General features: G+C 35.3%; 1 protein-coding gene across 1 annotated transcript in view; it reads left to right on the forward strand.

Annotated features, from left to right (window-relative positions):
- The window catches only part of Pkhd1l1 (PKHD1 like 1), a 145,187-nt gene that overhangs the window by 8,958 nt on the left and 117,469 nt on the right, over positions 1 to 18,760 (forward strand). Inside the window, exons 3-12 of the mRNA XM_028766440.1 lie at positions 617 to 761; positions 1,698 to 1,806; positions 3,865 to 3,922; positions 5,181 to 5,274; positions 9,323 to 9,376; positions 9,881 to 9,954; positions 10,922 to 10,964; positions 14,802 to 14,872; positions 16,305 to 16,415; positions 18,041 to 18,130. Of these exons, the coding sequence (XP_028622273.1) occupies positions 617 to 761; positions 1,698 to 1,806; positions 3,865 to 3,922; positions 5,181 to 5,274; positions 9,323 to 9,376; positions 9,881 to 9,954; positions 10,922 to 10,964; positions 14,802 to 14,872; positions 16,305 to 16,415; positions 18,041 to 18,130 (849 nt within the window). The remainder of the gene's footprint in view (positions 1 to 616; positions 762 to 1,697; positions 1,807 to 3,864; positions 3,923 to 5,180; positions 5,275 to 9,322; positions 9,377 to 9,880; positions 9,955 to 10,921; positions 10,965 to 14,801; positions 14,873 to 16,304; positions 16,416 to 18,040; positions 18,131 to 18,760) is intronic.

Here is an 18,760-nt window from a genome sequence, read left to right on the forward strand (position 1 = left end):
AAAGAAAAGAAAAGAAAAGAAAAGAAAAGAAAAGAAAAGAAAAGAAAAGACAAAGAAAGAAAAGAAAATGTAGGGCATAGCAGTTTTGTGTAGTATAAGAAATAATCTCTACTTGGTCTTTTTTTTTCCCTTAAAGTTACCTTTACATATTCTTGGTTTTGCTTTTGTTTTTAATGTTAACTTCAGCAAATAGGTTCCTGTGTACCCTGACTCAGTCTGCATGTCTGTCTTCATTCTCGATGTTCCCACGTGTCTTCGTTGTGTAAAAGGGCTTCACTGATGAAATTAAGTAGAATATTGGAGCCTTTGTAGTATGCCCACAGGAAGCTTCAATATACAGGATTGTGGACTATATGTACATGAAAGAAAGTGTGATCTCTCCCTTCCCCCACCCCCTCCACCCTATGTGTATTTTAACAAGAAATCTCATGAATAAGTTAATTCAAGGCCGATATTTATTTTTCTCAAACAGTATGAACATAGGAATGAATATGAAATAAGTGTAGTTTTCTTCAATACTATTCATTATTATATTATGAATGGTTCTGTGCTGGATTATAAGTGTCAGAGCTCAAGAAATAAAATGTCACTAATAACAGTTTTATTGCTTTTGCAGGTTTTTCTCAAGCAAGTCAGTTCAACTATGGAGCTGACAATATTGAACTGGGAAACCATGTGCAATTAGTCTCTTCTTTCCAGTCAATTACTTGTGATGTGGAAAAGGATTCAAGTCATTCAACTCAAATTACATGCTATACTAGGTCTGTTTCAATGTACTTTCAATAACCTTAGCTTCATCATGTCAAAAGTCAGTTATATGTATATTGGTATTTTAACAGTTTGATCATGGTGCCTATCACAGATAATAGCTCTGGCTATCCGTCGCTATACTGGATTTCATGCCGTTGGTATTAGTTTATACCTTTGTTATGGTCGATTATAATGCTCTTTATACATGAGGACACCAAAAGAAAATACTCTGCATCCATTCTCCTGTTATTAACACTATTGTTCTTATCATGATCGGATTCTTCTAAAAGGTGAATGGCTACTATTAATTGATCATGATATGCCTCAAAATATTCAAATCGTGCTTTTCTGTTCAGTTTGATTAACCTTTTTCCAACCTTCACATTCTTACTACAATTAGATGTGATCATTTTGTATGGTGACATTTCAAGTACTTTGCTATCAGTTCAAATTGATTTCTATTTGGGGGAGCATTAAACCATTTTAAAATGCAACTTTTAATACTAACTTAAATACATGCTCCCAAGGACTGTATCTGCATTGGACATGCTGCTTGTTGGGAACTATAGAATCTCTCCCTAAAGGGGAGACTTGATTAACAGTTTTTAAAAAGCATGGCACAGCATAACTGAGTGTACCATAGTGGGCACACTCTGAATGATTATTATTGCTTGTTGAGGAATCGTTTATTTTGCATTTAATAAAAACTCTGCATATTGACAATAAGCATTTTTATATGATACTATAATTTGCAACTTATAGGGTATTTATAATGAAGTTCTCCTTACAATATAAAGTTTACACATAAAATATGGAGTTACAATCGACTAATCAGGATTTGAGACTTTATTTGAATAGCAATGTAGACTGGAAAAGTGGTTCTCACTGTTGCTATACGCTGAATATAAATTACTGTGTGTCTCATGTGTCTTTCAATTATTTTCCAGAGCAATGCCAGAAGACACCTACTCTGTTAGAGTCAGTGTGGATGGGGTGCCAGTTACAGAAAATAACACTTGCAAAGGGGTCACCAGCAGCTGGGCATGCAGTTTCAGTGTATGTGAGATCTTTTCATTGACAATAAATGAATTTATGTCTTTCTCACAAAACTGGACTTTCAGCTTTTAGTTTTATAGATTGTTATGCATTTCCACTTTCAAATATATGTTAGCAAGAATTCTCCACTTTGTCTTCCATAGTAACACAGCCTCTTTTACTTCTGCTTTGCTTTCCCCTCCTTTACATTAGCTTTTTGTTTTTAAGATTTATTTCTTTATTTTATAAATGTGTGTACACCATTGCTGTCTTCAGACACACAAGAAGAGGGCATTGGATCCCATTACAGATGGCTGAGAGCCACCATGTGGTTGCTGGGAATTTGACTCAGCATCTCTGGAAGAAATCTGTGCTCTTAACCTCCAGCCCTTTTTTGTTTGCTTGTTTTGTTTTGTGTTGATTTTTTAGATTTATTTATTTATTTTGTGTATTGACATTAATTTTATAAATAAATTAAATTCTCACATCATCAACTGATTTACCTGTTGGTCACTTACTTTTGGCCTTCAAAATTCTGCTCTCAGATGGATGTTCTCTTTTCTTTCTATCAGGGAAAGAACTTTTAAATAATAATGTTAACTATTCTTCCTTGTATATAATTTCTAAGGTAATGAGCCTCTCAAATTTAGGTTTTTGTAAATAATGGTATTATGAAATATATTTCTTCAAGTATTGTCTTATATACTCTTTAAATATGCACTTAGGATTTCAGTTGATTTTTACTGAATATCAACATGCCCCAGTGCTACTTAGGATGACAGATTTTGTCCATTAGCTCTGTTCTTTACCTAATCAATATTAATTTTGTTTCTCAGATACTAGTATTTGTCTTTTTTATTAGCTATCTCCTATTTTGCATTTTATAAAAGAAATTACTTGTTTATTTGAATAATTATTCCTAATAATGTATTATTTACTGTATGTCTGACAGTGTTCTAAATATTTTGTGATTATTAACTTTTAACTCATAACAATCTTGTAATTGGATGCTCATATTATAATCACTAAAATTGATGCCCAGAATTTTATTACTTCCATGAAATTACATAGCTAATGAGTTGTTGAGCTTACATATCAACATAGACCACTGACTATCTTTTTCTTCATGTATGTTTATAAGCAGGTCTGAAAAATAAGTATTTGTTTCTAAATTGATACAGTAACAAATCCTCCTAGCAGGGACTTGGTATACAATCTCCTATCCAACAGCTCTGTAGATGGGAAGTCTGATGTGGGTCTAAGTTGTCAAGATGCCTATGAGGAGCGCCTTTCTTCGGGAGACTCTGAGGGGAGAACGTGTTTCCTTCACTTTTCTTGCTGCTGGATGCTGTCCACACCCCCTGGCTTCTGGTCATCTTCCATTGTTTCAAAACTGTCAACAGTCTACTTGTTCCTTCATTACATTACTCTCACTTTGCTCCCGATGCCATTTCAAAGGCAGCGCCTTAGCAATCCTCAGTCCATCTGTAGACGCCTGTGAATATCCTAATGTACTCACATTAGAACAAGGGCTCTTTGGGGGCTGCTGTCTTAGGTATTGGAGTTTCTGTGGCACTGGTGACCTTCCCTGGAGTTAGTAAGACTTACTCCTAATTGCTGCAGAGGCTTATCAGCTTCACGGGGACTAAGCCTTGCTGAGATTTTTCTGTTTTTGAATTTAGGTTTTGAAACGCGTTTTGTTACTTATTTTTCTTCAGAAGGTTAATCAAAAGTAGGTCTTAAAAATATATTTTATCTAATCCTGAAAATCTTTACTGGAGGGCTCACGTTACGATTTATGTGATTTAGCTTACACTGCTTACAAAGGGGCAATATATTGAAATGTAAGACAGGTTTGGAGAATAAAGAAGCCATCTTGAAAAAAAAACATGATGTGATGAACTTCATTTCTTATACGAAAAACTATTTTGACAGTCAGATTATGAAATGTTGAAATATATGTATGTATATATATATGTATGTATATGTATATATAATACAATAACAAGATTTTGTCATGAAATTAGAGTCAAAATAGGGGAAGGAATTCCAATTGACATGATTATTAATATTTTACAGACGAAAAGTTTCAGAACCCCTACAATAAGGAGCATCACACCTTTATCTGGGACTCCAGGTCTGTTCTACAACAGTTGGAATGCTTTGGATTTTGTACCAATTCATTTATTCTTAGCATATAAAAGTATATTTAATCTGTAAATATTATTTTTTTGATTACAAAAATAATGACTCAGTTAAAAATTAATTTCAAAGTGTGGATCTTATTCCCTAATGTGTTTTTCCTTACCAGAGATTTAGCTAGTATCTAGTGTTCATTACGATAACATGGTCTTATCAATTTATAATCTTAGAGAACTATGTGAGAATGTCCTTTTCTTCAGCCTGAACTAAAGGAAATCTTAATTGTTGTCCAAAATTTTGTGTCAGGCATATACTTGTAACTCCTGAATGCAAGAGGTAGAGGCAAGAGTTATCTGATAGACACTGACAGTTTGTTGTTTTTCTTTTTAAAGATTAAAAAATTAACTGGTTTTAAATCTCCTCATTTTTTGGATGTATTTCATAAAATTTATCTAAGGTTTACTTTTTATTGTGTTCCTTTAAAAAGTGTTTATTTATTTGGCTTTTTAAAATATTTTGAGGCAGTATCTTGCTATGTACCCCTGGTTGTGCTAAAACTAACTTTGTAGAACAGGTGAGATCTGAAATTACGCAGTTCTCCTGTTTCTGCCTTGCTAGTGTTAGAAGCCCAAAAGTACCACACCAGCTTCTTGACCTAATTTAAAGATAGTCATGTTTTACCTACTATGAACCCTTTGTTTCAATGGTATTAATGTTTATATTCGTCATATATGTGGAAAATATATTTTGAATGTAAAATTTACTTTAAATTTTAATTAATAGTTATTCTGTAAAGTATTTTTCAATTTTCTTTATCCAATCTATAGATTTTAATATCTCTTTTTTCTTCTTGTTTAAGCTGGGTCATAGCATCCTGATTATATAAATATGACATAAAATTTTTATCTAGTTTTCAGGAGTTTTTTATATTGTCTTAAAGTTCTTTTTTTAACATTTGGAGTAAAGTAGGGGTTTTCTCAAGTAAGTTAACCATTAACTCAAGTAATATTTATTAAGAAATTATCCTGATATTCATTGGATAGCACCTTATTGTATGACTACTCAGTGATGGTCATTTATACGTCATTGTATTTTAGATATTTCAAACCAATGCTGAAAAATAGGGTTAAACATCAGATATAGACATATATATTCTGGTTTATTGGGAAAAATGTATAGTGTTTTGAATAAAATGTACAGATAGAAACTCCCAACTAGAACCAATCTGAATATTTGTTTTGTTTTGCTTCTAGGTACATTAATAACAATTCAAGGCAGGCTCTTCACTGATGTCTATGGAAGTAATACAGCACTGAGTTCAAATGGAAGAAATGTTAGGATTCTAAGGTAATTTTTCTCAGGGAATTATTATAATATTCTTATAACTCATAGATCAAATATGATATCCTAAAAGTAATAAAGTCCTAATAGTATAAAAGCCCACTACAATTGGATCAGACTGGTCAGAGTCATAGGAAGAAAACTAGATATAGTTGATTCTTTCTTTTCTAGTCGAATAGCACTCTTGTCTTTGAAGGCAACATCAGTATTAACTGGTGTGCAGGCATGAACCATCTTTAATGGAGAACCTTATTACTTACCAGGCATTATAGACATGTAAACATACCAAAGCCTTACAAAGCATTGCTCAGTCAAGGTCAAGAATAGAACTCAAAGCTTCTTCACATATCTACCTGTTTCTTTTCTCCTCCTCCTCCTCCTCCTCCTCCTCCTCCTCCTCCTCCTCCTCCTCCTCCTCCACCTTCTCCTCCTCCTCCTCTTCTTCCTCCTCCTCCTTCTTAATGATTCCATTCTTTTACATCTCAAATGATATCCTACTTCCTGGTTACCCTCCCACAACCTTCCCCTTCCCACATTTGCCATCTCCTCCCTCCCCTTTGACTCTATGAGGGTGCTCTCACACTCACCCACACTCCCGCCCCACCACTTTAGCATCCTCTTTCGCTGGGACATCAAACCTCCACAGGACCAAGGGCCTCCCCTCCCATTGATGTCAGACAAGGCCATCCTCTGCTACATATGTATCTGGAGCCACAGATCCCTCCCTGTATACTCCTTGGTGGGTGGTCTAGTCCCTGAGAGTACTGGGTGGTCCGACCAGCCAACATCATTCTTCCTATGAGGTTGCAATCCCCTCTCTGCTCCTCCAGTTCTTCTGCCTCTTTCCCCACCGGGATCCCTGAGCTCAGTCTGATGGTTGGGTCCAAGCATCCATATGTCCATTGGTCAGTTGCTGGCCAAACCTTCCAAGGAACAATCACACCAGGTTCCTGTCAGCAAGAACCTGTTGGCAACAGCAACAGTGTGGGGTTTGGCGTCTGCATACAAGATGGATTCCCAGGTGGAGCAGTCCCTGGATGGTCCTTCCTTTAGTTTCTGCTCCATTTTTTTGTCCCTGTTCTTCCTTTGGACAGGAACGTTTCTGGGTTAAAACTTTGAGATGTGTGGGTGGCCCCATTCCTCAACCCGGGGCTGTACCTAAGGAAATGGTCTCTACAGGTTCTATCTCCCTTTTTCTGTGCGTTCCTGGTTGAGTCCTGGGAGCCTCTCCTTTCCCTGGCGTCTGGGACCCTCTAGTGGCTATTGCTAGTTCCTCTACGTAGTTTTATTTGATTTCCTGACCCTCTGTACCTCACTGCTGTCCCCTCCAGTACCTGATACTGCCCCCCCTTGTTTCCTCCCTCTCCCCTCTCCCACTTGGTTCCCCCCCAATCCCTCTACCTCCCGAGATCATCCTACTTCCCCCTCAATGCAGGACTGAAGCATCCACACCTCCTTCCTCCTAAGTTCCATATGGTCTGTGGGTTGAATCATGGGCATTGTGGGCTTCTGGGCTAATATCCAATATCTACCTGTTTCTACTGCACTTTGATACTGGGGAGACTATTGAAAATAAGCCCAGTTAACTTATGAGCATCCAGGGCTTTCAGTCTTGGTTACTGTATTAATGAGCTGTGGGCCAGATGATGAATTTTGGGACTGGCTAGTCCCAAAACAACTGTTACATTTTGGACTGGAGATCTCTGTTCTCACTGGAGCATGTCCTGTAGCATGTGTCAGGCTATCTCAGCCCTATTGCAAAAGACCGAGAAATACCAATCTCCTACCTGAGGAAGTGTGGACTCCATACTCTGGCGTTCACAGTGCTTCGTGCCTGCTGAATATTTGTATTATACAGATGAATGGATAAACTCAATTTACAATTAAACAGTTAAAAGATAACAGTTAAAAGATTTATTAAATACTGAAAAATTTATAGATCACACTTTTACATATATGATTTTCTAGAGAAGCAATGAAATTTTTTACTAAATTAAATAAAAATGATTTATCGGATATATGAACCAGAACTCACAATTAAATCATGGTAATATATAATATTTTACAGCCATTTATCATGACTATGTGTATGTAGGAAAATCATTACAAGAGAAACAATTTATGTACATGATTTAGTGTAGTAAAGAATGTCTGCTGATGGATAATTGATTCTTATGAATGGCTTATATTACAACTTTTACATAGAATTATCTTGCCTATCTTCTCCTATAATGAGGCCAGGTATGAAAATTATAAACTTCAAGATGAGATTCTGGGCCAGCAAAATGGCTCAGCATGTCAAAGTGTTTGCAAACAAGCCTGTCTGTCTGAATTTGATCATCAGAGCCTATGTTGGAAGGGGAGAATCAGCTCTTAAAAGTTATACTCTGACCTCCACATGAAAGCATGCAAATACTATCATGTGTGAAGTTTCATATTGCACAGCATACACACATACACATAAATAATAATTAAACTAAATTGAAAAAAAAGAGATTCCTCTCCCTACCATTGGAATTTATATTTGTGCCTTACAAGGAAATCAATGAGACCTATTGTTTGAAACTGAAAAAATAATCATTTGGAAGGGTCCTCAGAGGTCAGCCTAACCTAACTCTTATAGTCTGGAAATCTTGAGATAGTACAGGTAAGTGTCAGAACCTTTTACTTACTGAGATGATGAGAGTTCTGAACACTCAGTGATCTCATCTGCCCCCTGTTGCTTATGACACAGGGGCCCCCAAGACACTTTACTGTACTTGAGTTGTGAAGGGCCTGGGCAATAAAAACAAAGCCAGGAGACTATCAATTCATCAGACCCTGTCTGGTCAGACAAAATTCCTAGACTTTTCTAGGTACAAATTATAAAGGACACTCAAATGAGTTGAACAACTGGTACCTGTTTCCAGGTTTTGATCTCAAATGTTCAACAATGAAAATGCTAAAATATATAAATGTTTAAGGTCAAATGGGGCAATGTTTTTAAACACACATATCTTGTTACCAGGGGTGGTAGCACATGTGGGTAAGAACACAGAATACTTGGGTTTGGAATCTTCCTGTTCCCCTCCCTAACTGGCTAGGTGTGGACAAGCTATACTATTTCTCTGACTCAGTTTATTCATTTAAAAATGGAAGAAAATTGAAGGGTAATAATTATTAAATGATTAACTTTATCTAAAAAGAGCTTATGTTAACTGTTAAATTTATTTTTTAGTTGTGATAAGACAGGAGGTCAAAAGGAAAATTTGACTTGACAGAGCTCTATAATGGGAATAATGACTTGATTTCCTTTTGATTTTATTTAGAAACCTAATATAATGGTTAAGTGAAATATATTTATGCACTTATACATATAAGTAACAGTAATAAAGTGGCCATGAATTTGAAAGAGAGCAGGGAGGAACATAAATGTATATTGAGGGAAGAAAATGAGGTAATTACATTTTGATTTAAGAAAATGAAAAATGAGCTATGTATTAAAGTACATTTAAAATTTCAGTATTTTCTTCTAGTAGAAATCATTATTTTTTATATTTCAAATCTGCGTGGACCTTGTAATTCAGTTCACAGAAGCCAGGTGATGTGTTCTGATGCTGCAAATAATTAATTATTTTATTATAAAATAGTTGTCAACTGTGAACTTCCAGTAGCATGTGGTAATACTATCAGGAGCTCCAATATTTAATTCCTGAATATAAAACTTACAAAAATATTTTTTATTTGGCTTGCTTAAACTTTTAGTGAGAAGTTCCTATTTTGTTTTATGCTTAATTTACACAAAAATATGTTATGATCTTCATATTGAGTAATCTTTTGCAGAAAATCATAAGACCCCTAAGTGTAGATAAGATCCAGTTTCACAGATGTGTCCCAGTGCCAAGAGCAGGACCTGACACATAGTGATGATTTATTGATGTTTAAGGAGTGAATGCAGGATAATAAGTGACTGAAGAAAAAGTAAGCTAGCCACTGAGTTTGATTAAAAAAAAAGATTAGAATTTTAAATAATTTATAAAATATGACATAATCTTCTGTTACAATATTTATACAGAATTTATGTTGGAGGAATGCCCTGTGAACTTCTCAAACCACATTCTGATGATTTGTAAGTAATTACAATGATTTCTTTAAAAATAAAAATTAATATGAATATAATATTTTAAAATTGGAATCATTATCAATAATGCACAGCTATATGTATTATAATAAATATCTAGTACGTAGCAAACTAACATTTATTTGTGTAACTGTTTTCTTCCTTATACAGGTCTATGTCTTTATTGTAGTGTTGTACTATTTAAATTCTTATGTACTGAAAAGTATTAAGAAATAACTTCATGAAATTATTGTTTCACTTGATAGCATTTTAAATTCCTTAAACATAACATTATCAAAGATACCAAAATTAATCACAAGCTATTTCTCTTCAATGTATTTGATTGGAGTATTTTCAATAAAGTCTGAAAAATATTTCATTGTGTTGAAACTTTAGTTGCAGAAATAGTTGCTATCTAGAAACCTGCTGTAAAGTAATGAGATGCTTTTGTAGGGAATAACAGTATCTAAGTAGTCAATATGAATTTTGATGCCAGCATATATACTTTGCTAGGTATGGTCTAAAACTCGATCATCCCAGTGGAGATACAGGTTCTGTGACATGTAAGACCACTGGGACTTACATTGGTAAGTGCTGGCAATCCTCTTCTCTTGCTAAGCCTGGTTCCTCCCCGTGTCATTTTCTCCTGGACATTACCCAGATTATTACCCTTCAAATCTGTACCTTTGTTTTTTTCTTAAGGTTTGAATATAATATAGGGCCTTTCCCGCACCCCTTCCTCCTCTTCCTTTTTACTGCTTTCCTCCATCAGAGGACTCATGACTAATTCTGCTGTTGTATTTATTCTTGAGTTTAGCACCTTTTTATTCTCACTCTGTATACTCCAAATATATAGATCTTTTAATCCCTTAAAGTTTTATTAACACATATTAGCGTTGCATTCTTTGTGACATTTCAAAAATGTATACAATGTAGTTTTTCAAATTCATTCCATTTACCATCTTCATATTGCCTCAAGCTCCCATTGCACAGCTTTTAATTCCTGAATGAGCTTCCTACCTTCTGTCTCTGTACAAACATTCTAAGCCTGAACATTTCAGATAAGATTGCTGGTCAGGAACTCCTTCTCCTGCCCCTGGTCTTCATTCTCTGACTCCTTTTATTTTTTCCTTTGATAGTCTTATCACAAAGGTTAGTTCTCTGTCATTGCTCTTGACTGGCTATACTCTCCCCTAGATAATACTGGGGGTTAGGAGAAAGACATGCACTGTGCTTTCATGGTGTCTTGCCAAAGCTCCAAAACAATTCAATAGCTTTTGAATAAATGAAAAGATTTCAGGGTAGTACACATCTGCATTTTTATCATTCATTATTTGCAATAGTATTTTGTCAGATTTTTCAGTTATAACCTCAAAATACCCACTTATATGTTTTATGCTGTAATACTTTAAAATAGTTCAATTTTCATTTCTTTAAGGCTTTATAGATCAAGTATTCTTTTTATAAGTTTCTGTAAATATTAATCAGCCTTTAATGCAGAATTATTGTTCTCTTCTGATTGAGAATTTAATTGTGTATTTTAACTCATTCCAGGTCATCACAATGTCAGCTTCATCTTAGATAGTGATTATGGAAGGTAAGCCATTTTGTAAATAATGATTTTCATAATTTATTCAAACAGATAAATAAAGTATATATTTATTTTGTTCTATTAATGAAGAGATTAAAGGATTAATCATTTTCCTCACCAAAATTTACATTTAAAGAGTCCATAACTCCTGTACACCTATAACTTGTATCTCACAAAAATAAACACATAAAATGAACAAACAAGAAAAGACCTTTCTGTTATGGAAATTCAGCTTATAAAATGATGAAAAGGGACATTTTAGCTATGATATGAAAAACCATTATTTTATGTCTAGTTCCTCTTCTGTTTTAATTGCAATTCTTTTGAGAACAAAAATAAAATTTGTTTTGAATTAATGTAAGAGTAAATAAAACCTCCTGATTAATGCTACCTGATAAATACTTTCCTTTAATATATCCAGATTCAGGATGATATCGTTTTCAAGTCTGAATGTTAATACCACTACTAATAACATAGAGGAGTTATGTCCTTTAGCAAAAGCAGATTTTATTTCCAAGTTTCCTAAACCCATATCTCAGTACAAAGACTTTCATATAAAAATAAGAATGTGCACATCTCATTGTGTTGCAAGCTTGTATTATATATAATAATAAAATGACACTTGAACTGTTATCTAGTTTCATCTTACAAAGAGCTTTCAAGGTCAGCTATCATCCACCTTGTTTCTCAGTAAAAAATGAAATGAATATTAAATAGTTCATCAGAAATATCTCATGAATAGCAGCAGCCAATGCAAGCTGTCTAAATCCATGTCCTGGGCACGTCATTCCTGCACTCTGCAATGACTGATAGAGGGTTCAATACCACATCTTATCATCATCTAAAACTCTGATCTAAGGGTCTCACCAAGCAGGACTCCTCCACTCTCGAAACAGTCGAAGATAGGTGTCGTGACAGCATTTCCTGACCGTCAGTAAAACTGCGTGTGCTAACGACTCTTGTGAGCAGGATCATGGTGTAGCAAACATAAATGAATTATTTTACCCCAACTGCTATAATGTATTCATCAAGAAAACGAGCTAGTTGACAGATATGTAAATGAGGTTAGTATTTAGTATCTGTTACTAATAAAGCCACAGTGAATCAATAATAGACAGGCCTATTGGTTTCTTTTTCTGATTGAAGAAAGACTCAGTGACTGAAAGCGTGAACTGGATGGCTGCAGTGCAATGAAAGTAGAGACTGCCGTTCCAGTCAGTGTCACAGGATAAAGAAGGGATACAGATTTTGTCCCTCCCAGCATGGAACTGTGATTATAGTTAGGTCAAGGTCCAAAAACCATTGCATTTAGAGATTTCTACTTGTAAACACAGAGAAGCAGAATTTTATGACAGAATGCTGCCCGTGCTGGATATGGTACTATACATCAAATATATTAGATCTATTATTATAGATCATGTAGTTAAAAGCAAAACATGAAAATTAGTATAATTCAAAACCGAATTGGGTAGAAGATCTATATATAAATATGTTATAATACATCTTTGGAAGTTATTCAAGGTGATTATTTTAGGATTCACTGTGACTTAATAGCTATTTTGCACAAAACAGACCTTTGTAGAAATAATTTGTAAATTAGGGAGTAGAATTTTACCAAAATGTTATAAAATACGTTAAAACCAAGAGTTACTGAATTTTAAATGATTTCTAGAATCACATAGGGTTCTTTTAGGCTCCCAGTCTCTTTCTTTCTAAGATGAAATAAAATTAATTCTTGCTCCTGCATCTATATGAAAAGTATTAATTACCAAATCCATCATAAATCTCTGAGAAAAGCAATTATCCTAAAGTAAATGGTTGGAGTGATCAAGGCTGAGTTTGATTGTGCAATATACATAAATCAATCTGCCACAATCACAGACTCAGACTCCATTTAAAAATCCAGCAAAGTCTGATCACGAAAACTCATGCCTGTAATTTCAATACTCAAAAAGCAGAGACAGCAGGATTGCCATAGTTTTGAGACCCATTTGGGCTACATAATAAGATCGGGTTTCAAAAATAAATTTAAAGTTTGCAAACTCATGTAATATTGACAGGAATACTCCATTAAACTCTGAATCCTGTGGTTCTGATTTATAATGCCATTTTCATTCTTTTTAAAGTTAGTGACTAGCTGGTTATGACAATACAAAGCTGCAATCTCAGATCTGAGGCAAGAGATTTACCATAATTTTGAGGACACCCTGGGCTACATACTGAACACCAGACAGTCAGAGCTATAAAACAAGATCCTGACTCAAAATAACAGGAGAAAGAAAGCCTGTGGCTGACCTTTTTGCATTAATGCCTTATGATTTTAAAAAGTATGTTTCTATATGTAATAGTCTTAGGAAGTTAAGGTAACTACTAAAATATCACATTTGCCACATGAAAAATTCTTGGTTGAAAATCTCATAGTACTATTAAGATGTTTTGAATCATTTTATAAGTTAAAATTTCATGTTACAAGTTTCAGTAGTACCCCTGCATATCAAATGAAACAATTAAAAAACATATTGGCACCCTTTATGTATCTCTTAGAATGCACAACCTTTGAGGCTCTGTCTCCTTAAGTTCAAACAACAGCTGTTCCAAACTGATAAGGTTTAGATGAGGCTGTCTTAATTGAGAAATGCCTACTCATTATCAATAAATTAGGAGAAATCGTCTCAGTGTTATCCACAATAAATTACATTCAAATTTTATTTCAGGAGGCAATTTTCCTCCTCACTTCAGGAACAGCATTAATTTTTGAGATGTGGCGTCTGGCCAGACTCAGTGTTATTGATGCTGGCATGGTTTCAGATCATGGGAATCAACTGCAAAGCTTATGATATGACAATATACAAATTAAGATGATCTTTGTAAGTAACTAAATTAACATAAAGTATTTTCCTGGACACTTTAGGGTTGAAAGTGCACATGGTAAAGTCTGGATTAGATTTATAGCGGAGTTCACTGTTGGCCTCAGCCACAAGGCTCCCGTTATCCTAGACACTATTTCAGTATATAGAGATCATTGTGTTGCACTCTTCAGTTAATATCTGAATTTCTTAACCATTTATAATCATGACTTTATTGAAATAATTATGACAACCAGATTAATTTTTCAGGATTCTTTCTTTGCTTCTAGATTGTTCTAGGTTGTGGACTTATAAATGTGTACCAAATATATGAGTGTGTGTGTGTGCACATATATATATATGAGCCCTGTGTTTGTGAAAGATGATAGATGATTTAAACCTAGTGAATGAAACCATGCTCTCATCCATTTTTATCACATAAACTAAGAATATTATGTAGTCCCTAGGTGGGAGCTGGGCTCTGGATTTGAGTGACAGGTGCTATGACTCTGAATCTGCCACTTAGTGACTTTGTATCTTCGACTAATTTAATTCTTTAATCTTCCTCTCATAGCTTATGTGAACATCGGATGACACAACATACTGAGAACTTTTAACTCAGTGTTCGTTTATCCTGGGCACAGGGACAGTGTGGGGTGGCTAGGGGAATATGGATACTTTAGAGTCTTCCTGCTGTGATCTGTCCTCATACTTTTGCAACAAAGGAAGGATTCCAAAAGTTACCTTTAGGAATAAAAGGGAGATATCTGGAGCGTGCAGTTTAGTAAGTTTTCAGAAACCCATATACATGTATAATACATGAGGACATGGAACATTTATTCTATTTTCTTACTCCAATTGTTCTGCCCTGCTACCTTGCAGGCTGTGTCATAGTTTCTACCACTGGAGTAACCAAATTGAATAATAAAAACCCTCAGTAAAGATAATTTTTTAAAAAAAAAACCACAAAGAGCTTTTACTTTTTTTATTTCAACAGGAGTTTCCCAGAGAAAATGACGTCTTTTGTTTCATCTCTCAATAAAATTTCGATGTTTCAAACATATCCAGGTATGTATATACCTCTCACTTTTGTGTGAAAGAGATGTTGTACACTACATTCATCCTACCAATTATAGTAATGACAATAAGGTATAGAATATGTGCTGCTAGAAAATGAACAATACCCACAGGGAGGGCCTGCAACTGAAAGCCTAACAAAGAACTCGAGCCCCTCAAAGGCATTCTTAGTGTAACGCTGAAACATAAACTCATCTCACTAGCAGAGAGAGCACTGAAACTGAGCACTGGCCTCAACTTTAGTTGTTGATTGAGGGATGCAAATCTCTCAGTTTCAACATGTCAATATCCTGAGGCTTGTGCTCTCAGTGTGGTTCACAAAAAATCTTCTAGCAAACTTTAATTTGATTTAATTATTTTGAAGGAACCTCAGGTTAAACTACTCCCAAGAGAGTGTCAGAGCAAATATCAAGTCTGCTGGCAGAACTGCCCTTCTTCCGAGGTCAGCAGTAACAGAAGAACAGGCTAAGATTTCCATTAAAATATGGGGAAAGAGTGTGAGTGATCAAATCAGTCGACTTGTCCTTCAAACTTAGTCACTGCAAATTCACGTGTAAGGATCATGTATAGAATTGTGAAATAATACATTATCTTGAGATTGAGGTAACTTTAGAAAATAATAAATCCAAATGATTTGATTGTGTTAAATAGTACAGATTATATGTAAATACAAGAAGGAAAACATTTATGGGAGCAATTAGTAATGATTTACTATATGTCCTGAACTGGGCTGTTTTAATAATATATTAAATAAAGCTAAACCTTTCTGTAATATATATATGTATACACATATGCTCTCTATATACACATAATACATACACACACACACACAAATATATGTATATGCATGTATATACGTTCTTATCTTTTGAGAAAATAGCAGATGTAAGTCCAATGACTAACATATCTCCTGGGCTTGTGATCCTGGCGATCAGAACGTGAGGCTGGAGCTTTGCAGTGAGCTCAAGGTCAGCCATAGCTACATACTGAGTACCAGGCCCACCAGGGTTAATAATAACATCCTAGCAAACCTATGTGTTGTTCTTCAGGATCCTGTGGGAAGAGAGGTTTCTTCACTTTAATTCTGTGTCCTTTGGGGGGGTGTTGGGGGGGAGCGGTAAGGGAAGCTGTTTGTGCTCAGTTTGGGTTGTCTCTATTTTTTCTCAACCTTCTGAGTGCTGGTATCTCTATAGTACCAGTCACTCTCCACCCCTGAGGATTCAGTCAGAGCTGTGCTATCCGTCTCTTTGCTGGACCGTGTTAGCGAAAGCTTGAATTAATTCATCTGCAATCCATTTGAGGCACTCTGAAGCTTTCTTGTGTTAAACTTTCTGACTAGGATACATAGAAATCTTTGTAAAATGAAGCAAATTGGATTAATGTGTAACATTTACATTTTACAAAATGTGCTGTTCTTCCTCAGAGGTTGTGATGGTCTCACCGTCAAAGGGTAGCACCGAAGGAGGCACCATATTGACAATACACGGGCAGTTCTTCGATCAGACTGATCTCCCAGTGAGAGTGCTGGTTGGAGGTATTTAATTTTTATGCTGTTTCTTGTACTAGTTTATAAGAACAAATCCTGCCTGTTCTTTGTCAATTTGCATGGACAGTTGCCTCTTCACCATGGCTGTCGTCGATTTAAAGCTGGCTATTTTTCACGAAGTATTTGGTTCTGGGGTGGAATATTCTTATTGTAATCCTCCTATTCGGCTGAGATTTGAGCTCCAAGTGAGGCATCAGAGAGCATCCTGGCTGCCATTCTCCAATTCCTCACCACATCTGAGGACACCCCTTCAGGACATTCTTTTAAACATACCTTTTGAGCTGAACTTACCTTTTAATAACTTTGCTAGTAATGGGGAGATTTTAGTCGTCATTTAGAGATTCTCCAACACTTTTTCTGTACTCTTCAAGCATTAGCAATAATTACTGGTGCTAATGGCCTTGGGAACATCATTAATGCACTACCCGTTTATAAAGGCAAATGGAGCTTGATTCTCTGCTGACGCACCACTGTCATTTGTCTAGATCTCTCCTGGGAAAAGGAACTACACAGCTATTAAAGAGGCCTTAGATCAATGTAGTGGTGAGGCTCCTCCCACTGAATTACAATGACACCACATTACCTGATAGGCAGGGGACAGATATCTGCCCATGCACTGGGCACATGCATTCCCTGCTCTAGTCCTATTTTCCAGCCATTTGCTACCTTTTAGGATTCCCATCCATGACTCTTCAGATACAATGGTGTATCTGAAGTTTAAATATTCCAGGCCACCAAATGAAACTTGACCAAGATATGTCTCCATATTCTTCTTGTTCAAACTTACTATACACTATGATTTCTATTTTAAAATAATTCGGCATGGGCTGGCCTTATGGGAGGCATATGTTGGGGTCTAAAATATAGACTCTTCTACTAACTACAGTGCAAGTGTATTTACATAGAAGTGATAATGTTCTTCCTGGGACCCTTGCCTGTTCTGCTCTAGGTCTAGCTATTAAATCACCATTTATACATTGCTGAAGAACTTGAATGAAGGTACCAAGTCTCCACTTAAGAGCATCGGGAATCCTCTACCTTCACACAATCTGAACTTCTTTTGTGTTTAATTCTCAGTAGAAAAACTTTGGACTCAGAAATGACATGTTTTATACTTACATGTAGTTTTATCCTCCTTTTTCCATATTTTTCTCAGAAATAGTGAAATTTTCTACCTCAGATTTGTGATATCTTGCCAAGAAGTAATTTTCTTTTTGTGAAAGTGTAAAAGCTAGTGAATTACCAGCCTGCTGGAGAGTATATGAAGGACATAAAAGCCCCAGATTTGCTATTTGATTATAGATGTTTTTCATTAAAAAAGCATTTCTAGTGCTAGAGAGATGGTTCGGGTGTTAAGAACACTTAATACGCTCACAGTGAACGCAGTCTCAATTTCCAGTACCTAAATGATGGCTCACAGCCATTCCTAACTCCAGTTCCAGGGAATCTGATGCTGCCTTTTCAAGCATCAAGCAAGCATGTGGTCAGGCAAAACAAACATAAAGTAAAATTAATAAATCTAATAAAAACTTTAAAAAGAATTTTAAGATAGGCTGGTGTACTTTGCATTTGAAAGCCTGTTCATAAAAATTCTATATTTTGCTTTTGTATAGGTCAAGCCTGTGATATTTTGAATGTCACAGAAAACACCATATATTGCAAGACTCCTCCCAAACCACATATCCTCAAAGCCACATATCCAGGTAAGTTGCCAGAACTAAGAATGACAATTTCTGTATCTGAAGGAAAAAATTTTAGTGACATATATTCTTAGCTTTAAAAATATTAGCTGAACTTTGAGTAAATTTGAATAAATTTATTTGAGTAAATTCAAATAAATTTATTCAAATTTACTCAAAGCTTTCCAGCTTAAATTTTCTAGGTTCATAGATATTTTATAGCAGGCACTTTATCAACTGGGCCATCTCTGTAGCCCCAAGAAATGTTTGTATTAAAGTAGCTGCATCAAAGCTATACCAGTGGAGGAAAACCAATCCCAACCTCTAATACCTCTTTGTAAATTTGTATGACTTTATTGAAAAAAAAAGAAATGGTACATTTCTTTAAATTCCACTGTGTTTACTGAATATAGGTATGGTCATTGTGGAAAATTTAATAGTCAACAAGGCCTCAACCCTTCACAAAAAGCTACAGGCAGTTAAGAAATGCTAAGACTGAGATAAATTGTCTTCAACCAAGGAAGAGCACACCAAATAGTTATCCAATAGCAAACAGTCAGTCCTGAAAACATATATAAGTTAACTTTATGCAGACTGAACAGGTTATGTTTAGGAATATCCCTGTATATACATGCATGTAATATCAATTAATGA

This window comes from Grammomys surdaster, unplaced genomic scaffold (genome assembly GCF_004785775.1).
Source record: "Grammomys surdaster isolate TR1022 unplaced genomic scaffold, NIH_TR_1.0 63, whole genome shotgun sequence".
Classification (NCBI taxonomy): Eukaryota; Metazoa; Chordata; class Mammalia; order Rodentia; family Muridae; genus Grammomys; species Grammomys surdaster.